General features: G+C 42.7%; 2 protein-coding genes across 2 annotated transcripts; one reads left to right on the plus strand and one right to left on the minus strand.

Annotated features, from left to right (window-relative positions):
* The first annotated feature begins 1761 nt into the window (after positions 1-1761).
* On the plus strand, positions 1762-15284 carry errfi1b (ERBB receptor feedback inhibitor 1b). The gene is made up of 4 exons (XM_086110348.1): positions 1762-1937; positions 8352-8453; positions 9267-9340; positions 12258-15284. The coding sequence occupies exons 2-4, from the start codon at positions 8413-8415 to the stop codon at positions 13166-13168; spliced, it is 1026 nt and encodes a 341-aa protein (XP_085966474.1). The 5' UTR covers positions 1762-1937; positions 8352-8412; the 3' UTR covers positions 13169-15284.
* On the minus strand, positions 14997-25137 carry emc1 (ER membrane protein complex subunit 1). Its single transcript, XM_086110347.1, has 22 exons — positions 24995-25137; positions 24500-24627; positions 24339-24404; positions 24171-24264; positions 23957-24085; positions 23337-23463; positions 23074-23223; positions 22834-23001; positions 22356-22427; positions 22159-22257; positions 21916-22012; positions 20996-21112; positions 20260-20459; positions 19276-19425; positions 19015-19176; positions 18779-18898; positions 18029-18166; positions 17658-17831; positions 17354-17564; positions 17186-17270; positions 16284-16413; positions 14997-15985 (listed from the first exon to the last, which is right to left on the minus strand). The coding sequence occupies exons 1-22, from the start codon at positions 25120-25122 to the stop codon at positions 15806-15808; spliced, it is 2925 nt and encodes a 974-aa protein (XP_085966473.1). The 5' UTR covers positions 25123-25137; the 3' UTR covers positions 14997-15805.
* Positions 25138-25145: the final 8 nt, after the last annotated feature.

Raw genomic sequence — 25145 nt, forward strand, 5'->3', positions numbered from 1 at the left:
CGCAACTGAATACCTGTTATCAAACGACACAATGTGTATTTTTCCACAGAGCTTGTTATTCCCATAAGCATGCAATATTCCTTTGTAAGAATTGGGATGTATAATGTTTTCGGTAAAAGTCGCATCTTTTCTTGGAAGTGTCGCCAAAAGTCACCCGGTTACAAATTTCACCCCCACAGGTCACACGGAAGTTGCTTCACTGCATCATGAAGGGCAATTTTCCCTCCACCATGACACAAGGATCACTGCTACCACTTGTCACTGTACCGTTGTGCAGTATGCGGGGTTCTGCCACTAATTTTCCTGAGTGGCAGTCTGTCAGTTTGTCTGCAACTAGTTGTGCTGTGATTTGAAATTGGAATCGCAGGTGAATTGTGTTGCAATGTTATAGATGCTAATCAAAAATGCTGTGTTATAATCCCGGGATCTTTGACAAAATAATTTACACCTCCAGGTACGAGGCGAAATCCAGCCAGCTGGACGCTGCCAAGTCATAGACTATGTAAATATCATGTGTTGTACAATAATACCCGAATATATTTCCAATTTTGTACAAACCTGCGGCTTAAAAGCGAAGCGCTAAGTCTCTGTTGCCGAAATCCAAACACTTGCCTTCATTTATCACCCGTTACCTCTCTTTATATTATGTCAGTTCACTCCACATGCAGAAGATTCAGATTCATAAAGATCAAAAGACAGGGGATCTTTGGTTTAATGGAGTTCCGTTCCCACAGCGGCAACTGAACCAGAATTTGTCCATTAAGTCGGAACATGCTGTAGTCTGTCAATAATCGATGCTAAAGCAGTGGTAAAGTCAAAATTGCAGAAATTCAGTGGTTCTCAAACTTTACATAGCAAGTACCATGTATAAAAATATGCTCATCCCTCCAGGTACCAAGATCATTACCGGAGTGTTCAGCAAAAACAAGACAGAGGTTTTATTCTTAAAGAGTATACTGTATTCATCTTCCGAACCGCTATATCCTCACTAGGGTCGCGGGGGGTGCCGGAGCCTATCCCAGCTGTCTTCGGGCAGTAAGCGGGGGGACACCCTGAACCGTTTGCCAGCCAATCACAGAAGAGTATACTGTACACAACATTATCTGATAGTAAGCCATTGACGCATTATTCACAGTTTGAACATTGAAACTGCGTTTGAATGTGGAAAAAAACTAATGAAATAGTGATTCATAGGTATTGTACATTAAAGTTAAATAAGAACTCTTCCAAAAATAATCAAAGAGAAAAAAAGCTAATGTACGACCGGGTTAAACATAACTACTGACAGGGGTTCTTACACGTACCACTCGACTCTCGTTACTAGAAAAAAAAAATCCAAACATCATTAAAAGTTTGAAAAGTCTTTGACTACATTCTTCTTGTGCTACATGACCAACTTTTCTTACGCAAACTACTCCAGTGATTCCCGACTCGTGTGCCTTGAGAAATAATCACGTGTGTGCTGCGAGAAAATTTCCACCGCCACTTGGTATGACAACAATCAATCCTTGTCAGCAACGCTGACAGGCCAATTAAATGCTCTTCCATTAGATGGCATAATGTACAATGTACTCATGTATCAAGTGATGTCGTTCTTACAACAGAGTCAAGCCATTTACCGGTACTCTGTTTCATCATTCACTTCGCCTTCGTCAAATGCCAAAGAAAAGGGTGGTGGTGCAATCCGAGCGATTTCAAAGTGTGACGTCACGGTGGAAACCGTCCGAAATTGATGCTTTTTCGTTTGACCTTTTAGGGAGCGTTTCTCCTTTAAGAGGATGCTGGGTGGAGTTTTGAGGACACCAGCGCATTTATGCCGAGGCGTGCTGACGTCATCCAGCCACAATGAGCGCACTTCACACTGTTGTTGACGCGTCATAAATGCACATGGCTCCGTTGCGGATATGAACGAGAGATGGAGCAGAGACCGACAGTCGGTGAGTACCAGACTAGTGAACGTTCGTACGAGGCTGAATGTGTGAATATTGAGTCGACCGCTGAACAGTCGCCATTCCAATGCGAAGAGAGAAACTGTGATTTTCTTTAATTAGACTTCCTCAAGTAAATTTACGGCGAATAAATGAGCGAGCGACCACAAACTCGAAGGCGTTTTCTCTCCTCCTTGTGCCAATGAACTACGAATGGTCCGTTACGTGTAATTTCAATGTTGTGTGAGTGAGAATGCGCCCTCATTCTAATAATGAGCCGCAGCACAACCATCTGACGTCCGCTGCACCTTCGCGACCTACCGCTAGGGACGCTAATATATCCTCCTGACTACCAGGAAAAAAAAATGTTGTCCAATTACATTTATTTTGAAATTCCCCAATCTATGTGAAGTAATTGGACTACTCCAAAAGAAATTTTTGAAATTCCACTACATTTTTTAAACACTTGAATACTAGGCTCAAATACACTTAAAACAACTCAACGTGTTCATAAAAGTCTTAAATAAAATGCCAACAGCATTTCAAGACAAAATGTGTTTGATAAAAAGTATTACTTTTCCTCTTCCCATAAAAAGTGCTTGCACTAAGGGAAGCCATTTTCTTACCTTTTCTAACCCCTACAAATTTGGTATCATTGGAAAGCACTGAATGTCCTCTTAAGAGTAACAAAAGGAGTTAATGCGATTGGATGCACTGGGTGGGAGATATTTAGGTTCAAAAATGTCCTCTACAGAGGACAAATTTGAACTACTGGTAGTCAGGAGGATATACAGCGTATACATTTAGACACCAAAGGGCACATTGTTGTGTAAAAGTCCTGATTCAGCTCTTAGTGAAAGTAAAAGTACAATCTGAAATGTACTTGTAATGTAATGAAAAACAAAACATTAATAAATTGACACAATGGGGAAAATAAACACTCCATACAAAATGGTTTTTCTTTCTTATTCGCTTACATCGTGCTTGTAGTAAAAAGACAAGAAGCACCATGAATCATTCTGATATCTCTTAAAGCCATGGGTGGGAAACATCTTGTTTCATTGAATTTGCCACATCATTGGTTCACGTTTCTCTGTTGCCGCTGACCCTGTTTTTTTTTTCTTCACCTTGCATGACCCCAAGATCTTCAAGATAAACAGCCCTTTTTTTGACAAAATAACAAGTAGAAAGTACAGACGCACAGAGATCTGTTTGAAAAAAGAGAGTAAGAGTAAAAAGTCGGGAGAACAATAGATGCTGAAGTAAATTACAGATACTCTAGAAAGCGCTTTGTTACAGCTGCAGCTGTTGTGTAAGCGCCATATAAGTAAAGATGTATATACAGGTACCTGTACCTGAAAAATATACTAAAGGACAGTCACAAAGTATTTGTACTTCATAACCTATGTTTTTGTAGTTAATTCCCATCACTAAAAATACATCATGGCCCTGGCCCACCATACCTCCTGTTTTTTTATAAGATTTTTGTAAATTTATGGACAAGAAGTTATGTTTGTACAAAATGTCCTGCCTATATGATGATGAGTTATTACTATAAATAATTTGCTCAACAGTGTCATAATGTGGCAAACAAATGGACACTCTGTTACTGTAGTGCTGACTGCTTGTTTTCTTTTGGATTGTTTTTTTGTTTTTTGATATATATATTCATGGTACAGAGGTGTTTTTCATGTTTACTCCTGATGAAGCTCTCTGTGATGAAATAATCATTGGCCAGTGAGAAAAATTAAATACCAAAATAATCCTTTAGTATGACATTGCATCATTGGCAATATTTATTTATTCATTTCGTTAGTTAGTTTTGCCCTCCTATTATGTTTGAACAGCCCGGGACGCTGCCAGGGATTTGGAGCGCTGTAAAAAAATATATTATATTTTTTTAAAAATGTAAGTGTGTGTGTGTATTTAAAAAAAATACACACACACACACACTCATCAGAGCATTTTTCTTTGGCTGACTGGTATAGGCAGCAATATCGCTACAGGTATTACGAGATCAAATTGCCCGGAAACGTAACATTTTGAGATGAGGATTTAAGTATTTTATGGACATTACTACCTCAGACATCCAATTGGTTGCGGGCTCACACCGAAGGTTTCTTTTGGACTTCCCGTTTTTTCCTGGTACATTGGCTTGCTTTCATGTCGCGTTTATTTAATCGGCTGCAGAGGGTACGGTGTGCTTATTTGTGGGAAAGTGGCTATTTGAGAGGAGGCCTTTATTTGTACTGCTCCTTGCGTGGGTGCGGAGTGAAACATCCTGATATCAGTTGACTTGCTGCGTAGCTTGTAAGACCATGCTGAGCTGTGTTTCGTTTGTCATGATAAGTCCCTTTTTTCTTTTTTAAACCAGTCTTCATCTCAAGAATAAACCTTTTTTTTTGTAATACACAATAAAAAGAAAACAAAACAACATGATGAGTGACAGAGGATTTAACGCTCTGAGCGACACGGTGGCAAAATCGTGTCCACATAGCTTTTTTTGGATTGAATCATACAATTTGCGTAAAATGGGTTTCATTGCAGACTCCATCCTTGAGAACTAGTCGTTCTCCAACTGAACGTCTACGTTGCGTAAAGAAAGTGGAATCTGAAGGGTTCTGGAGAGGTACTTGCTGTCCGACTGCAATTTCCGGAGCTCTTGCCTTTTGTCCATGTCCCGCTTATTCACTTGGGACGGAAAAGCTAACAAATCGGGATGTTCTGTGCCAAACCAAACGATACCTCTCGGTGGAAAACATATCGTGGAAGTACATACTTGAGTGGCATCAACGGCCATTCCTGTGGAGGCGGAAATTTCGGCGGACCATAAGTATGGCAATTAATTGGCGGAACCGCCTCTCTTTGACATCGTACGACACAATAAATTCAGTCTGTCGGTCTCATCTTGAGTCAACAAGAAGAAGCTTTATGAGCCTCTCTCTTGACCATTGAACATAAATACTTGGATTAAAAAAAATACGGATAATCGCATCTCTGTGATGAGGAGTTGCAGTTATGGAACCTGCCTATGATGAAGTGGGGTTTGGAATTGAAAGGACTCTTGCCAATTGTTGAATAAGTCATGTGGAGACGGATGAATTATTAAGACGAAGAACCTTTTCATGTCACGCACGTGAAATGCGAGCTCCGCATTGAACCCATGACATGAATGCACACAGCAGTGGGGCACTGCGGTAGTTTGTTGGAATGACTGTCTATCTCCATGACACTTTGGTCACGCTTGGAAAACAAAAATAATACGGGTGTAAAAAATAAAAAATAAAATGTTTTAAAAGATGCGAGCGCCCTGAATTGAACCAACTGGAATCATTCCACTAGTTTTATTGGAGCGCTATGTCTTCGAAGAAAAGTACAAACAATTTCATTCATATGTATGTCAGATGATAACAAGAAACTCATCGCATCGTACCTTCTCGAACTGAGCCTTTCCATATTGAAGATCGAATAGATCCACTTTAAAATCAAACCTTCCTCGAGTCATAGGCATACCCTTCAAAAAATAAATCACCAAGCTGTTTTAAAAATTTTTTTTAACCACACTGTCGTCTCTCAAACCTGCGACCCGACTGCCTGCAAGAATTATGTACACAATTAACTCATTCAGTACCAGCCAATTCTGGACCAAGTCTGAAAAGACGTTTAAAAACGTCTTTGGGAGTGAATGAGTTAAAAGGTCAAAGTATGGTCATCATATGTGAATAATCCCTGAGATAAATGTTCAAACAGTGCGTTAGTGTTTTATTATTATTATTATTATTTTAATCCAGTATATTTATGAAGTACCGCTCAGTTGTATTACCTCTGAGCAAGGGGATGACCAATTCATCTGCCGATATTAGTTCTTACGGGCACTCATCCCTCAGGAGTAGAATATAGATGTTTCCCTTTTGGTTGGTCCTCCGGTTCATATTTGGGCTACGTCCGCTGGTCTCCATGGTGTATCTTCTGTCCTAACCTCATGGGAGAGTTGGCTTGCATTCTCAGGCCTGCTTCACTGCACTCCAAAGTGTCACAAAGGCCCATTTATAGCTGAGAGTGGCTCCATTCATGCGTGCTCAGCCAACTGGCGTACAATTCCTCTATCGCTGAGGCCCACTGGGCGGATTTGATACCACTTTTTTTATTTTTTATTTTTTTTTTGGAAGGATGAAATAAATATCCAAATAGACGCGTGGGACCCTGTTTGGTTATTTGTCGCATGGAGTTTGTTATACATGCTCAGCATTGTTTAACCCACTACACCAGTTGGAGCATGAATGAAATGAAATACTTAAATGTGGAATAGAAATGTGAAGTAGGATTAATAATATATCACAGTATATTTTCACAGAGGGTTAAAAAGTGAGTAGTACCAGAAAAAACACTGAAACAGAGCAGGGCATCAGCGATGGAATATTTTAAAATTGAGTCTTCCACTGATTTATTTCAATGATCAGTCAAGGAATTGGATAAAAAAAAAAAAATAACAACAACAACCAAAATCCTCTCAGTCTGAAATTCTTGTTGCCAGCCAATCGCAGGACACACAAAGAAAAGCAACCATTCACGCTCACCATCAAACACTAGGGCTAATTTAGAGCATTCAATCAACCTACCATGCATGTTTTTGGAATGTGAGAGGATATCAGAGTACCCGGAGAAAACCCACGCAGGCACAGGTAGAACTCCACACTGGCATAAGGCCTTGGCCCGGAATCAAATCTATGACCTCTGCACTGTGAGGTGGACATGCTCATCAGCCGACATCGTGTCGCCTTATTTCTCGAATTAAATTTTTACATTTAATACCATGTATTAAGACGGTTACACAATGAATGGGTGTGAATAAACATCACAATTGTTTGTCTTGCTTTGTGCAGTACTTCTCTTGTTCGTTACTGTCATTCAACCTTGCGGGCTTCACTGACATGTTGATTATTAGTATTTTTTTTTAATTGGCCCACGGGACAGTTACGAATGCTTCCTTAAACTATTCTCTTGAAATACATTGCTGCGTCTACTACCCGTAAAAAGAAAAAGGGGTCGTTTCATAATTGCTCGTGAATGATTCACATCATGCTTTTGTTTTGAAGCGTTGCAGTGACACCAGGCCAGGATTGGATTGGATTGGATACAACTTTATTGTCAAATAAATAAATAGTAAATAAATAAAGCAGGACGACTGCAGTTTTCCTGCACCCCCCCCCCCATACAAAAAAAAAAAAACAACAACCCCCAAAAGAAAACAAAAAAAACCCCTCCTAATGAAAACACACACTACCGACGAGTGTACTCGTCTTGGGTCAGGATAAGGATTTTGAGACCGGACGGGAATGTGCGTGCATGGGGGGGGGGGGGGGGGCGGTGCAACGAAGGACTTAGCATGTACCATGTTGAAGCTTTTCACAGAGCATCAGAGAAATACCAGACAATCAGCTACTGTTGTGAGCGCGGATACTGCACGCTCTCATGACCACACAGAGGATGGGAGGGCGATGCCGCTCGCCCTCCCACGTCTGAACGGGCGCTTGTGCAATTGTCCGCAGGCAGATGAAGCTGACACATGGCTACGATGGATTTGTTTATGTTGGGACGAGTTCAGTGATTCCCAGCCACTGTGCTGCGGCACAGCAGTGTGCCATGAAAGATCGTCCATGTGCCGCTGAAATCATTCAATTTTGCACGGTTGTTCTGAGAACGATTTATTCACTTCAAATGAAATAATTGATCTTTTTGTCATTTATCCAGTGGCAGTCCTCGCGCCCTCGACCAACCCCTTCCTATTACACATTAATTACATAAGGCGTTAACAACAATTTCAAATTGGAGCCCCCCCCCAATAAAATAACAACATTCTCAGGTCATTAAGAATCAAGCTGTGTTCATAAATACAGTACAGCCATCCTTTATGTTCAGCATAAGCCAATATGCATTTTAAAATGACGTCATTCGATTATATGATTCTCAACTGTATTTCTTGAGCGCTTTAAAACAACCGCCGCCGTATACAAAGTGCATATGGAGCAAAAATAAGCCATACAACAAACAATAAATGAATGACAAAGACAAGAGAAAACACAAAAACAGTAAAAGTAAAAAATCAAGTCTCATGCAAAGGAAAAAGCCAAAGAATAAAAATTTGTTTTAAGACGAGTTTTATAGATGGGCAGAGAGTTCGTTTTTATTCCAGCTGGGACCAGCAAGGGAAAAGACTCGATCCCCTCTGAGCCTCCGCTTAGTCCTCGGCACCTCTAATAAGGTCTGGTCCAGCAAAAAAAACCCCAACAAAACTCACCACCACCATAATGGTAGTAATTTGAGTCACCGATCAGAAGTAACTCACCAAGGTACAGTCATTGAAATTGAAAGCATTCCAATCTGGATTTGGGCAGTAACTCTGTTCCTGTTTTGATTCAACAGGAGTGAGAGACCTGAGTGTTTTTTTTCCGAAACAAAGCCACTACCTTCCGCAGACCACAACATGAGCGAGAACAACTACTGGGGACAGCATGACTGCAGCAGGTACACAAACACGCAGCAAACAAGTCGATTGCAGGCAAATCTGAGTTTTTAACCCTGGAGAACCCACGGGGTCAAATTTGGCCCCTATAAATTCTGCTACTCAAATGCTACCCTTAAATCCCGAAGGGTCAAATTTGGCCCTAATCGTAAATTAGGATTAAAGCATTAAATATTTGAAAAAACATATATTTTGGTGTTCCGTGAACATATAGCAGACATTTAATGTATAATTCATCATTTTCCAAAGAAGAAAAGGGGTCTTGGGTTCTCCAGGGTTAATTTTGTTTTGACTTTAGTTTTTTTTTTTCCAATTCAGTTTTCATTCATTGTTAAGAGAGAGGTTGTTTGTTTTTATTACCGGTCATTTTGATTTCTCCCCAAAAAATGCTGCATTTGGGTTTTGTTTTTATTCATTTTAGTATCGGATAAGCGGGATTAGAAAATGGATGGATACATAGTTTTAGAATTAGATTTAGTCTTTTTTTTTTTAAGTATGAAGTGCAAGATTAAAAATACGCCACCAATTCTCAAATTTATTTTTACTACCGTGAGATGTAGTTTGTTTTTTTTTGTTGTTTTTTTGGAAAGGATTTTCAAATTAAATTAATTTTGTGAACCAACATTTTTTTTAAATCACACTTAGTTTTCGTTATTTTGCTCGTTTAATAACTATAACAACCTTGGTGGATTGCAACCCGCCGCACATCACAGGCTGGAGCACATTTCGTCAACGTGTAATGACTCACTCAGGACGGGTTACGTGCACAAATGATTGACGTGCGCACGACTCCTCAACCTACGCTTGCTTTGCAGACTGTGCTTGGGCCTGCCGAGCGGCCACGTGGAACACAACCTGACCGATCAGCAACTGGTCCAAGAATGCAGCGGTAAGTCTCCTTCTTATGATGTCTATCCATACCAATATTTGGAATGAATTCATCCTTGTTGAAAACTCACTCGTTCGCCGATACAAAGGTTGTTTTTGCGGAACTGCCAGTTTGACCTCTGAAAAGACTACTTTTTCTGACAGAGTTGGAAACCTTCCAAATGCGCCATTTTTGTTGTTTTCCAAAAGCCTGAACTGTCTCGTTCTTAATCAATGCCCGTCCGTTGAATTGTGTGCACATTACGAAAATATTAATTCACCGATAGTTGAGTGAAGAAACATAATTTTCACCCAAGACTGATACTTTTTTTTTTTTTTTTTGCCCTGTCTCCAATGTAACACAGTGTTGCCTCAAGACATGAGGTGAATTCATTCCGCGACCACGCTTGTAACTCTAAACCCTTGTATCTCAAATCATCTTTTCCTCTTGAAAGGATTGGGAATGCCACGCCAACGCCTCTGCTATAAGTAAAGTCTGAGGGTTGCAACTCACGGTTATTTTTATCACCGATTAATTCATCAATGAACAGAATTAGGGGGAAGAAACAAGTCTTAATTTCCATCACTGTATTGAAAAACAGAAAATGCACAAACATTGACCTTTTCATGCACCCTGTAACCAGATAACACGATAAGCTGTCCACTGTAGCAACCGCTGTCCCTGAAAGGGTTCATGAATTAAAATTCAGTGTCTGGTTGTCTCTGTACCACGTCGGAATATAGTCAACGGTGTTGAGCAGGGTTTTTCCGTGTAAAAGCAGATGTTTGCAAATATTTTGTTTCGATTCAATGCAAAGATGATAATAAGGCTACTCTTGTTGAGGACGAGGGACATCCGAGATTAATTACTGCTGAGAGGCTGAAATTCTGAGGACGCCGGAATTGTTAAATTCAACAAGGTCTCTAAACAATGACTTGATTATCAAAAGAATTATAATTAATATTTATACTGTCAGGCAGCCCGGTGGTCCAGTGATGAGCGCGTCGACCTCACAGTGCAGAGGTACCAGGTTCCATTCCAGCTCCGGCCTCCCTGTGTGGAGTTTGATTGTTCTCACCGTGCCTGCGTGGGTTTTCTCCGGGTACTCTGGCTTCCTCCCATATTCCAAAAACATGCATGGCAGGCTGATTGAATACTCTAAATTGTTCCTCGTGGTGAGTGTGAGCGTCTGTGTGTGCCCTGCGATTGGCTGGCATCCGGTTCAGGGTGTCCCCCGCCTACTGCCCGAAGACGGCTGGGATAGGCTCCAGCGCCCCCCGTGACCCTTGTGAGGATAAAGCGGATCAGATGATGGATGGATGAATTTATACTGTTAGTATAATTGATAATCGATTAGATGTCCATTTAGTTGGCCAATATTAGCTCTTTTAAAAGTGGTAATCTTTTTTTTTTTTTTTTTTTTGCATTAAGGGCCCAAAAAAAGAAGCAATTTCATTCTTTATGTATCTTTTTAATTAATGAACCAATTACTTTATGATCAAAATGCCATTCTGCCAAATATCGGAATCGGCATTGGTCCCCCCCCCCCCCCAAAAAAAAAAACTGACTGGGCCCTAATCCTCATAATATTAAACTAATATGTGATGAAATTATCTTTCCTTTTGCTTGATGAATTGAAATCTGGACTTCTGTTCATCGCATGTTTGTCCGGCCTGATAATGAGGCTTGTGGTGTTACTTTTCACTTAAGCTTAATATGATTTTAAAAAAAGCTATTTCTTCCGATGGAGACTTTGTTGTTCGTACATAGGCAAGATGATTGAGCAGCCGTGCCGTAGCATTCGAAAATCATTTAGTCGCTCAGCAGGCTTTGGATGGACTGAGCTGCCTCCTGGAGGGGATCCTATCAGCCCCCCCCCCCCCCCCAACCCCCTCCTCACCCCCACCCTCTTCCTGCCAGGTCACCAGCTGCTCTTGCAGTCTGGGCCACGTCGGATGTTTCCAGAAGGAAAGTCATGGGAAGCTCTGTGAAGATAGTGGCCATTCTCCGTGTTAATCAGGGTGTTGTGGCTGATGTTTGACGACAAAGGTGACGGGTTAAGCTTTTTGTTTTCGAGGCTTTTGCGCTCCCTTTCCTGTTTGGTCCTCCTCGTCAGCCGCTCCCCCCTCCCCCCTTGCGTGTTTTGCCCCCTCCTGACCAATCAGCAAGCTCGCCTGAGGGATTGCATGTTCTTTTTCCAGGTTTCTTTCTCTGAGAGCCATTTCCTCCCTCGAGGGAAGCTCTGATAGGAGGACCTTGAATAGATAGGACCCTAATTATTTGGACAGTGACACACATTTAATTGGGGAACGGGGAAAACAAGCTGTATGCCAGCCTAGCGTTCGTCACTGCCAATTTATTTGTTTATTATTTTGTATACAACCTGATGAATAAAATAATGCTAATCGCTGGAGAGACGGCGACTGATGGGTGCAGATGGAAACATTTGTTGCAATTTTGACATTCACTTATTCAAATGTAGTTTCTCCGAGAATTAACCCGTTGCCAGCCAATCGCAGGGCACACAGAGACGATCAACCATCCGCGCTCACACTCACACCTCGGGACAATTTAGAGTGCTCAATCAGCCTGCCATGCATGTTTTTGGAATGTGGGAGGAAACCTGGAGTACCCGGAGAAAACCCACGCAGGCGCGGGGAGAACATGCAAACTCCACACAGGAAAGCAGGAGCCGGAATCGAACCCTCCACCTCCGCACTGTGAGATCAACGCGCTAACCGCGTGACCAAAACCATCTAATATAATTCATATTTTATTCTATTCATCTGAGGGTGGAGACTTAACTGGACACAATATACATCAACAGAATATACATATACTGTATATACATTTTTGTTATGTAGCAAATGTAGATCTCGTCCCACCCATTTTGAGAGATCGAGAGTTTATTCACTGTATTTCATTTGTGCTTTGGCAGCAAACATTTTTCTACCAAAGTTTCCACCCTACTCCGATTCCTGCTGCCTCCCATTGGACAAGACACTTGGACCTCATGAAGGAGACCAGGTGGTGCCTTATTGTTCTTCCCACCGATGGGCAGTGTTTTGGGGCCCGCAGAGAGAAGCCAAACCATTGCCGCCCTTACCTGACCCCGAGGAGCACATGTCCGACGAGGCAGCGGATAATGAGGTGGAGTTCTTCACCAGCGAGCGACGGCCGCTTCTGCCCAAAAGCTCCCCTAAGATGGTGTGCAGGAGCAGAGGTCAAGTAAATCCCGCCTACCTGGGGGCGTCGTCGCAGCCTGGCAACGCCTCCTTGGCGTTCTCCTGGCCTGGCAAAGAGGACAAATTAACAGGTGGAGGTGCCGAACTCCTCGGAGTTAACGACTGGCATCCTGTTCCCCTGGCGGAAAACCACCAGGATGTGTCGTGGAGTCGACACCCAGACTATAAACTCAACTTCTCCTCCAGCATCCCCGCCGAGAAGCCCCAAATTCCTCCTCGTATCCCAATCCCGCCAAAAACGTACCTAAAAGCTGCGGCCGGTGAGGAGAAGCCGCCCAAAATCCCCCCGAGAGTCCCTCTGGTACCCCCGTGCCCGCCACGGTCCCCGAGTCCCAAAAGCCTACCCATTTACATCAACGGCGTGATGCCGGCCACACAGAGTTTCGCTGCTAACCCGCAATATGTGAGCAAGTCGCTGCTGAGCGAGAGGGCGCCCCCCGCGGCTCAGATCTCCCCCTGCATCGTTCCCATTTTGAAGGACGGCAGACAGGCCAGCGCCACGCACTACATCCTCCTCCCGCCGCGGCAAAAGACATTGGCCGACAGACGAGGGCGACTCTTGAGCGAGCCCGCCAGGTTGGGAAATGAATGGCAGAACAGTTAGAATAAACCCGGCGTGGGCTTGGTTTACTTCAGATTTTGCACATGCAAAAGAAACGGGCACAAAATTGAAACCATCCCGTACAACACGTCTTTATCTCGATAGCGCTTTCACAACCGCTGCAGCTGTCACGAAGCCCTTTACAGAACAGTTAACATGAAATGACTAAAGACGCTAACATAACTTCACGCAATCTTAGCTACTTTTCCTGCCGACGCTTTGTTGTTTGAGGCAGTTCTCGATGAAAGCGGGGAGGATCAAAAGTGTCCTTTCACCAGTGGATCAGAGACGCCAAGCTCAAAAATGGGCACACGTCTGCTACAAGCTCCGTTTGAAAGTAAACAAGCTGGAGCTTCCATCGACCAACACAGAGATTCTTCTTGAAAGCACATGCAATTTGCGAGCTTAGTTAATCAAGCCCGATGAGTCTTAAAAGTGAGGAGAAAATAGTAAACGACATCATGCCTTTCACCGATTGTGAGACATGGCTAAATAATGTGACATCATAACGCATCACACCGCGGAACCCTCCAGCGGTTGTGTTGTTGCTATTTGCCGTTTTGTAGAAAGAATCAATGGACTGACTCCAGCCAAACTCACTCAAAAGACTATTGTTGGTACAATACTTTAAGAGTATGCTGTGGTATTACATACCCTGACAATTGGTTATGTACTTTCCCCCCACTTTTTGTGTCTTGCTGCAAATTGTTTAACTCATTCACTCCCAAAGACGTTTTTAAACGTCTTTTTAGACTTGGCCCAGAATTGGCTGGTACTGAATGAGTTAATATTCGCCAGAATTGACGTTGACCTTAAAACGGTTTGTAATTGCCTAGAGAGGCCACAGGGTGGTGGCAAAGCACTACTTTCCTATTAGACAGGGCTATGGCCTGACTAAATAAAGCTCCTTCGTCTCACTTTAACATAGTTCTTTGGCACCGATATGCCACAAGCCAGCGCCAAATCACCCCATACATTACCACGTTTTTTAATTTTCTCAGGAAATATCGTTGATAACCAGGAAGGATACATTTTGTCAAATGGGTTTGGAAGTACACACAGACACGATAGCTTCAGTCGGACATTTTCTTAAACAAGCCTGAATTCACGCGCCTTACCTTTCAACTGTTAATGTCATTTTAAGAATATGTTTGTCAGCACAGGACCGAGTTTGTTGCTTCTAACATTTTGCCAGTGAGTATTAGACAGTATCTGCTCCGGGTCAACCTGGAAATCCTCTTAACATTCCAGTATTCTCTCTCTCGAGTTGGAGGCTTGAGTTGCCTTGTCGTTCCCAAAGGAACTTCCTTTGGGGACGATATTTTATTCCCGTCCTCTGTAACGTTCCATTGACAAAACATGCTGCAACCCAAGCAGAGCAGATACTCCAATCTATGTTGTGCACTTAAATGTGAGCAAATCATTACTGTATAAACAAGCTGGGCTTGTGTCAGATTGATCATTCCATGTGTTCTTCAACATGCTGCTTGAAATCTTATAGGTATGATTTTGAAAATAGATATCATTATGACAGTTGATAGAACAGAGAGAACAACACTGCACAACCGTCCTAAAAATGTCATTTAGTATGCAAAACTGGTTCTGTCTATCCTTCAGCTCTGCTTACATGGTATCTTGATTTTAAAACTCGGGTTATTGTATATCTCAAAGATGAAACAGTGAAACATTCATTAGTGCGACATCAATTGGATTTATTATTTTCTTTAGGTTACATGATTAAAAGTCATCCGAACCAAAATCAGACGATGGCTGAAAAAGTCATCTTAAATGCTGTAAACCTTGTGATTCCCCCCCCCCCCCCCCCCACAATATGTCCAGTGAACATAATTGACCCCATATGAATTGCATTTTGTCACATCAGCCAAAACACAGTACAGTATCTACAGTGTGTGTGTGTGTGTTCGTACGCCTTGGACGTGATGTTACGTTTCCTCCCGGGAGGATCAGTGCTGTGTTTACAACCTCTGTTACACTGACATGTTTCACATTCTCGAGAAGGTTGTGTGTCCACCTCAGCCACAGTGAACACTGTTTGGAAGTTATGCAGTTATAATCATTGTAGATATCTAAAAAAAATATTTATAAATAACTTATTAAATTTGTGTAAAGAACTCTTTTTTTTTCCTACACACAACATACAGTGGTGCCTTGACTTGAATTCTGTCACTCATTTGAACAGTTGTAATGACTCGCTTACAGCCTTACACACACACCAGCTGGAGCGGCAGGATGACTGCCCGGCAGAAATAAACGCTTCATCTCGTCGTTGTCTGTGATGGAGGATGATTGGGATTGTTGCTTCAAGTAGTAAGTGGGGTTTCTTCATTCACTCACAAATTATTTGCAGCAAATTTAACGGCAAGTACATTCTTTTTTTTTTAAGCTAGATTTTATCCAAAGATGGCACAAATAAAATTACTCCACTATGACTTGTTCCTTTGCCTAGAAATAAGTTAAAAAACAAACAGACACACACAAAAAAAAAAAGTACTCCCTCCCTCCCCCTGCAGTTCCTTATGGGCCTTTTTTGGACCTCCGCTACCCGTCGTCTTCCCGGCCTGAGGTCCGAAGTGCAGCGTCCGGGCTGTCGGAAAACTGGTGACACAGCCGGCGACCACTTTACCGCCAGGCCCTGTTGAGCAGCTTGACTTCAGCCAACCGCTTGCTGATCATGGTGGCAAAGAAGAGTGCGAAGAGCACGCTGCTGATCAGCATGTAGTCATAATCGTCCTTCAGCACATCAAATTGTTTGGAAGGATAGACGCGGGTTTGATAGATGTCGAGACCGTATGCCACCACCTGTGGGGAGTGGAGGGGAGCGTTTCACTTGAGTGTTGCGCAGAGGTAGTAGCACCAGTATAGCGACTTGTGGAACAAAGACTGGTAAAAGTATAAGTACGGATTCCAATTCTGTAAAAGTAAGATAGTTCAGACTAATTGCGTGCTAATATATATACTGTATATATATATATTTGAAGAAAAAAATAACATCTCGGACAGACACCTGAAATATCGAAATAGAGTGACAAAGTAATTACTTCCCACCAGTGACGCTGCCTCAAAATAAACACTCAAGATCACCCGAGGACAGACTCACCAGACATGTGGACTCCAGTCCAGAGGGGGCAGTGTAAATTCCACGCACTCGTGAAACCGTTTGATTGTAGTTGACGAACCATTCGGTGCGGATGATCAACTCTGGAGCATAAGGGATCAGGTTCTCCTCCCTGGACATTACAACAACATATGAAAACTAAAAATCTACTGTTGGGTCAAAATTTGGTGAATATTGACAATATGTAATTACAGGGTTATAATGGTTTGGGATTTTTCGTGATAGTCTTTACTTCCTTTAGATTTATTCAAAAAGACTTCCCTCCATCTTCCTCTTACTCCCTGTATGGATGAATATCTCGATATTGATAGGATGACAATACAGTGATCCCTCGCTATTTCGCGGTTCGTTTATTGCGGTTTCGGTGCACCTCGGATTTTTTCAAACATTCATAAAAAAAAAAAATTTTTTTTTTTTTTTTGAAGTCCGCAAAAATCAGTGTCTAAGTGTTGTTTACTATGCGTGCTAGTGTGTGCCACTCTGCTCAAGCTGGAAGGTCCAAGTGGGGCACGCGTGTGTGACTGCACGCATAGGCAAGCAGGTGAGTGTATGTGTGTTGCTGAGAGAAAGAGAGAGAGGAGGCTCATAAGAACAAAAGCAGGTCTCTCTCATCCTTAATTGTCTTAATTGACTAATCATAAACATGTCTGCTGCACAAGCTGGATCGCTGGCCTGTGTGTGTGTGTGTGCGCGCTCTGCTCAAGCGCAAAGGCCCACGTGGTGCAATTTTATTGGCCGCTACTTCTCGGATTTTCGTTTATCGCTGGTGGTTTTGGTCCCCATTAACCGCGATAAACGAGGGATTACTGTAGACAGGTATATCGCAGCTGACATGTTGCAACACTCAACCGCTCATGATGGCAACACAAGGAATATGTGCTTACCGGCTCTGCTCAGATATGATTTCAGGCCTCCGAGGGTCGAGGAACATTTTGGGCAGTGATAAAATTCCTCCTGACGGCAAGCCAACTGGGGGGTGGGGGTGGGGGGAGAATAAAGTGTTGAAATGATCTGTTTATAAAGAAAATGGGACTAATCTCAACAAAACTCACTGAGGAGATGGCGGCTGGTGATGCCTTTCTCGGTCAGAGTGGCCTCCATGGTGGAGATGGACGAAGGAAAAATGTAAGACTGCTGCAGCACCTGCGGGGCGTGCGGCCGATCCAGAGAGCTGAAGACGGTGCTGTTGTACAGCTCCATTCCCTCGTACAGTTCAATCACCGAAAACTCATTCCTGCGAGACTTGGTGCTCCAGTATTCGTACTGCAAATGAATAAAATTCAACCAACGATGACGGAACCCGACAATATGGGATTGTAATAGCTCGAAGGGGGATGCAGACACGGCAAGACTTACCACCACCCAGTTTTCAGAGTGCACGACGTGCACCGGCCCTCTGGCTTTTCTTTGAACGACCTCGTGGATGATTCGACCGCTCACGCCGTCGATCAGCAAGATGCCGATAAAGCTTCGTTCTTGGTGCATGTCAGTGCTCTCGGTCACCACCGCCAGTAGGTTGGGGTTCAGGTACTGTGGCACGCAGGAACAATCGCGACAAATTGTCAATGTCGTCCTAGCATCGGTAGGGCTCGGTCCCTATCTCCCGTGAATAGCACAGGACTACTGTCGTGTACAACAATCACAAATATTGAGTGTAAAACATGCCTTGGCTATACGTTTGCATTTATTCCCTTAATTTTCTGACCAACATGACTTTTTGTACCTACCTTATAGAGGACGCTGCGGTCCCCCATGACGCGACCCTGGGAGTGCACGTGCTCATTTGGCCTTTTCCCTTTGACCGAGACAATTGTTTGGATCTCTGTGGGGATCACCACCTCCCAGATGAGCTCAGTTGACAAATCCTAAGGATGCAAAATCGGTGCTGTGAGCACATAGCTCTGCCTTGAGCAAGTCAGTTTAGATAAATGCTAACAATCAATTCAAAACGTCATAAATGAGCTAACGGATAGCATCTGTGTCATGACGTTTTAACTCGGGCCTGGACGATTTAATCCTACTATATTAGCCAAAATCAGATCAATTATTGCAGAATTTTCCTTTTTTTTTTTAAACACATTAAAATACAAGACAAAGATAACCGCATTCAACCCTTAACGAAGAGTTGTGACTGTCTCCTCCGTCCGTCTCAGTGTGCAACTGTGTCTGTATCATGCTGCTGTGGCCAAGGCGCGTTAGTAAGTCATCATTGCAATGACTTACTAATGATGCACAAAGTGCTTCATTCTTAACATTGTATTTAATTTATTAGTTCGAGTCAGAAATTTACCGGTAAGTCGTTTTTTTTAAAGATAATTACATGAGCAATTGTAAAAGTCAGCGACTATAGCTTCAAAATACAGAAGCCGATAAAAATAAAAGAAAATTGACATAGTAACTAGAATAAATTAAAAAATAAAATAAATAAAACGGTGACTATGGTCCAGCCCTAAGAACCACGGACAGGAGTCACTTGCCGTTCGCAGCCTATATCCAGACAGTCTCCCCTGGATGGAGTCAACCAAGTAGAAGAATATAGACGAAGCCATTTCCTGGAGCTGCTGCAAGACATTCTTTGTGGAGGGGAAGGCAGACACCTGTAATAAAAAGAAAAAATATATAAATATATGTCTATATTTTTTTTTTATTCACTCAACTGTGATTCCACGCACACAACAGCAGGAAGCTCGTTCGTGCCGGTGTGCAGTCTGACCTTATATTGGTCATCGACAAGCAGTAAGACTTTTGCGTAATCCTGGTCCATGAGTGGAAGCATGAGCGACTGAAGGATTGGCTGAGGCAGAGCAGGTGGGGCAATGTGGCTCTTCTTCCCAAAGATGGGGTTAAAAACATGGAGTGTTGTCAAGCCTGTGTCCTGGTAGGAAAACAAAAGCCTCAGGATTTACATTAAAAAAAAAAGAAAAAAAAGGGATATTCGATAAAGATTGAAGCCTCAAATCTTGCGGCGGCATACCTTGTCTTTGATGAGCAGCGTGCATTGAGGGGGGTGAGGGAAGTGGGCAGTGGTCCGTTGCACCATGAGTTTGAAGGCTGCGTTGGATGGGATGTTCTCCAGGTAGTGCCGCCACAAAATAGTGCCCGTCTTGCTGTCAATGCCAAAGAGCTGAAGAGACGAGAGGAGGAAGTTTGGTGGTTTGGGATCAATGCTGTAGGGCTATGGGCCAACCAATTAATCGGCCGGCTGATTGGCTGATAATAGCTCTTCTAAAATCTGTTTGTTTATTTTTTGAAACAGATAAATGCATTACAACACAACACAAAAATATCAACATTCCAACACCCCTATCCCCTCACATAAACCAAAAAATAAAAATAAATCTGCCTTGAAATCATGCGATATGCTTAGTTGTAACATTAAAGGGGAATTCAACCCCAACATTTTCTTTCCAATAATATGTTCTATGCACCTCCTCTAGTCTAAAGATGACATCCTGATTCATATTGTGGAGGAGGAGTTAAGTCGCACTATAACGACCAATCACGGCTCACTTGATTTCTGAAGCTGAGCCATCACTGGTCATTACCTGAGCCCTGAGCAACTGTGATGTCATTTTCAGTCGCCCCCTGAGATGGACAAAAATGGGCGCATTTTACCGCTCAACTCATACTTCACAAACGCAATATTAACCAGAATGCACCGTTCAGACTAGTGAGGCTGGGGAGAACATATTCTTGTAATGAAAATCTTGGGGGTTGACTTCCCCTTTAAGACGAGATATTGTAAAACAGTCAAATGTTCTGCCTGTAGTTCATATCTTTATTGTTTGCATTAAGTGCCTCAAAACAATTTATTTTTAATTAATCAGGCGATTAATCCGTTATTTTATTCTGCCAAATATCAGAATCAGCCAAAAATATCTTAATAATAATAAAACCTATCGGTCATGCCCTCTGTAGGACATGTGCATGAAACAAGAAGCAACAGACCGTGGAGTACCTTGCCAGATGCGGTGACCATGACCATCATTTTCTGCAAGTTGAATTCATCTCTGGACAGCGTCTCGATGCTCACGTCGTTTTTAACTTGGCTGTGAGGTTTGCGCGCATCGTAGAAGAGCTTCCAGAGGTGAGCGACCCATGCTTGTAGGAGGATGAGCTGGGAGGACAGGCGCTTCAGCACCATGGATATCAGGCCATCTTGACAGGAGTGCGAGTGAAGAACACAGTCGGTGCTTAATATAAGGTCTGCAGTCCCTCACGTGCCCACTGCCTGGTTCAAGTGACTTTTTTTTTTTTTTTTTGCTCTTATGTGGCACTACTTTTACGCACGTTATGGCAAATGTGAGACGAAAATACAGTATGGCGGGGTGCTGGAGCCTATCCCAGCTGACTTTGGGTCGAAATCAGCAGGGATAGGCTCCCTAGACTGGTCGCCAGTCAGTTGCAGGGCACATGTAGAGGCCAACAACCATTCACACCCACAACCCCACCATTGATCCCACGCTGCCCGTACACAAGTCAGGCAAGCGTACAACTCCACCCTCGGTGACCTAAAATTACTGAAACATTTTCTTTTTACCTTGAATGGCTGAATCCAGGTGCAGCAATAAAATGGATAGAAAAAGAAAAGGTGAAGCTAAAAGCAACAAAGTGATTCACAGACCGCGTCATGCTGCGAGTCATGGAACGCGACAGGTTACGGTGCTCCAAAAGGAAACGGCAGAGACATTTACCGGCCTTTTTGCCAAATTCCCCTTCCAGCTCGGCCTGTGTTCCCGTGAGGGGCAGATCCACCATCTCCATGGTCACTACGTCTGAAAGAGACTCCTCTCTGGTCCACACGACACGCCCTGAAAACAGACACTTACTGCTTGCTCATTTGACGCAACACAGCAGAAGGTACATGTCAGGCGATACAAGTTCTGGTCTGATTATATCAATTAATTTGAGTTTATTTGACAATTGGAAATTTGGCCCGTCGCCGGTAACCACAACCAAGACTCAGACTGGCAAACGGTTAGCCGCTAAACTGTGCTCATAACAGCTAACTCACTTTAATTCAATGACACCCAAATCACTTACCAGGCAAGGTCTCGCTTTTTAAAGGCCGACACACAAAAGGTCACAGATAGTATGGTCTAAGGACGCGAGGATGGCGACCCCAATAATATCATCTGCACCTCATACGCACATTTTGTTCGTTAAGATTACAAAATATTTGTTTCTCCAATTACTCGATTATTCAATAGGATTATCAATAGAAGATTCAAACATGGGCGGATGATGCATTCTCTACTGACGTCTTGTGGCGGCATTCATGAAACGTTCTCAAACTGAAAATTTTGCCCAACTTTAAAAAAAATAAACAACATTTAAAATGTAAAGAAAAAAATCAAAATGGTCCAAAAAATATTAACCATTACTACTGTGATTTGTACATGGTAAATCATTTATCTTTGTTCATCTGTCTAGTTCACCCCAGTGACTAATAGCGAAGGGAGAACTACGGTATATAATGCAGTCACCCGCAACCCTAATGGGGACAGTAGACGGTTTATTTCTATTAGCTTACCCACCCCGACCCCCACACACCCTCGTAAAAAAAGCACGGCGGCAAAGCAGCATAGGACCTTCTCCAAAGCAAAGTCAATACCTGGCTGTTGCAAAAAGCTCAGCGTGTGGTCTTCGGTCTGCAGCATGACCCTGTAGCCAACAGAGTCGTCTTTCTTTAAAAATGTCTGAACGTACAGCTGAAAAGACAGAACACAAGTAATGACAACGTGGCACGGGTGTACAGAAAGCCAACATTCAAGTGTATAAGAGTCGAATCAGCAGAGATGACTAATCCAGGGACTGACGAGAACCTGGAAACTGGCTTTGGGGAATGTTTCCTCACCTTCTCGGGTTTGCCACTATTAGGATCGATGTTAACATTCAAGGTGGTGTCGAGAAGTCTGCGTCCAGTTTCTGCGCTGAACAGGTTAACGCTACAGGCCTACGAGATTGGAAGAAAGGTAATCATCCGAAGTGTTTTGATATGACACGTTTGGATTTCAATTGCAGACAAGATCGTCAAATGACACGTTCACTCACCGTTTTATTCTTGGGTGACATAACAGCAACAATGGTTTTATCTCCGGTGGTAGCAAATGAAGCCAGCATCGCCTAGAGTTCAAGACAAAGGTGAAAGGTCTCTACTCTTTAAAAATCAGGATTTTGTCGAGACCAGCAGATAAATATAACGTGAGGAACCGGAAACGTGTGATCGGAGACCACAACTATGTGCCCGACTGCCATTTAGTCGACTTTCTCACGGGTTCCCCTGTAGAAGTGGATGAAAACATGATTAAAGTTTCTCTACCGCAAATGTTACTTTTTAAACAAAGCAGTGGAGGGAGGGACTAACAATCCAACAGATCCCAATTTGAAATAATCACTCAGTGAAGGCATCAATAAACATTCCATAACTGAGGAGTGCAAAATTAAGAGTACAGTAAAGGGTCCACAGACACCTTCAGAGTGGCATGTTCATCTAAATCGTGTGCGACAATGCTGCAGGTGTGCTACGTACAGGCTTGAAATCCCTCAGTGTGACGATCTGTCCGTTGTTGAGCTGAAGAAGCAGGTAATGGTCGGGACTGAGCTGAAGGAGGAACTCAGAGAGCGGGCGCCGGGACGGATTAGGCTGGGCGGACACCAACACGGGGAGGAAGTCGGGTGCAACATGGAGCCCCAGTGACTACGGATGGGGAGACGTTTGAGACACATTAACAATACGGGACCATGGAGAGAATTTTATTCAGGTGAATACCTCCAGAGGGATCTGGGTCATCTGTGTCTGTGCATGAACATCAAGCATGTAGAGAGAGGTTGACAAGGTATCCATGCACATCAATATTCCCTGGCTGACCATGGCGCAGCTGCTTTGTATGTTTGACAGCCACGGCGCTTCCACTGAAACCTCAACAAGCAAAGAAAGAAAGTCAATCAAAAAGGCCTGAGCATTGCCCGGTATGACCGATGTGCAGTTTTCCACAAAGGCTTCAGATGCCACTAACATGAAATTGTGAATACCTGTTTTATTATTTCTCCATCGTCCACACTGTAAGTAACAATAGCAATGTGGGAATGAGGCAGGACTCCCAGTACATACACTTCCCCAGTTCCTCCAGAATACACAAACTGGTAATCCACTGTCTCGCTGGAAAAACAGAAAAAAAAGACATATGCATTATTTTCCAATCCATAATGAAAACTAAATAGTTTTATTTTGTTAATTTTAAAGTCTTCAAAAAACACGAATGAACATCCAATATTCGTTTGACAGGAACGGTCATGAGTGGGTGTGGGTCGACTGGGTTCCCCGCCCAAAAATCAACAACAAAAAAAGCACCACTTGAGTTGAGATGGATTACTTCAACATACAGTACTTCCTTGACACCAATAATTAATGTCCGATTAGACAGGACTCTGGTGCTATCTAGTGGCTTTTTTGGACATAACAGAAAAAAAAAGAATTCAACGAACCCACGAGTGTATTACAGCATGTTCCAGACCCACCCGCAAGATGTGTTTGTAAGATGGAAAGACCATGTTTCAAAATTTCTAGTTGTTCTACCCCTCACCCATGCTCAAAACAAATGTTAAATTATTAGGACATTTTCATCAAGCTATAAAAAGGTTGGGGTTCTTACCCATCTGGGAGATTCTCAATCCACTTTTGATGACCATTTGAAAGATAATGAAGAGACAAGGCAGTTTTCTTTAAAACAGCAACATGCTTAACTGTGTCTTGCTGTCCAACAAAAGATGCCGCCTGGAAACTGGAATGTTGAACAAAAACAGACATGGTTCAACAACCGTATTGACAATGCGGTGCAGCATAGCATAAGACAAGCTGTCTATCACCTGCCAGAGTCCAGGACAATCTCCCAATTCAAACCACCAACATTTATATCCCAAGAACGTAATATGCGGCCATTTCCTACCACAAGCACAGCATCTAATAGACAAAAAAAAAATGCTCCGTAAACACTCTATACAACTCAATGTGTCCAAATGGCTTCACGCACTTACCTTGTCCATAATGAAGAAGAGCATTGATATTTCCCTCTGGCCCATTCTTATCCACATGCCGCCAAACTGTGACAGACATGCAATCAAGACCTCACAAAAAACGCTCTTTTCCACAACAACCAGTAAATGGGTACAACAGACCAGACCAATAAAATACTCACAAAGTTCTCCAGTCCTGGTGTTTACTGCAGCAAAAACATTCTTCTCGGTTGCCAGAATCACCTTTTTGGATGACTGCAGGTGGGCATCAAAATAGGCAAAGCGGACATTGCCAACATATTGCTGCCTCCTGTTAAGAAAAAAGAATATGGTCTGTTTTTGGGGACATAACAATTTTACATCGTTGCATATTACATAAATTCAGTCATTAAACAAAATATACGGATGGACACACAAGTACTTTAATATTACCAGATCAAAATAAAACGCAAAGCTTTATGAATGTCGTCAAAAAATAAACCAGCAAATAATAACGCAGGCAGTGTTTTACGCACATTCTGGATTTTCCTTGATACAAAGTCCAGTGCAAATAAAATAAACGGATAACTGCACACACTAGCGGACACCCTCGCAAGTGTTAGCATTAGCATGTCTACACCACATGACAGGATTTTGAAACCGTGCGTTTTTCAAACGTTTGCAGAATTGTTTGTTACCAGTCAAATTTTCCCACTTGATCTTCAAAGACGGCATCAACAGCGAGGCATAACATAATCACTTTGAACGACAACAAAAATAATTTAGCCATTGGTACAGTCATTTTGCCTTGCACTCTTCGGGACATACAGCAGGAAGTAGGACGATGTC

This window comes from Hippocampus guttulatus, chromosome 1 (assembly GCF_054856545.1).
Source record: "Hippocampus guttulatus isolate MCC_2025c chromosome 1, RoL_Hgut_1.0, whole genome shotgun sequence".
NCBI classification, from domain to species: domain Eukaryota; kingdom Metazoa; phylum Chordata; class Actinopteri; order Syngnathiformes; family Syngnathidae; genus Hippocampus; species Hippocampus guttulatus.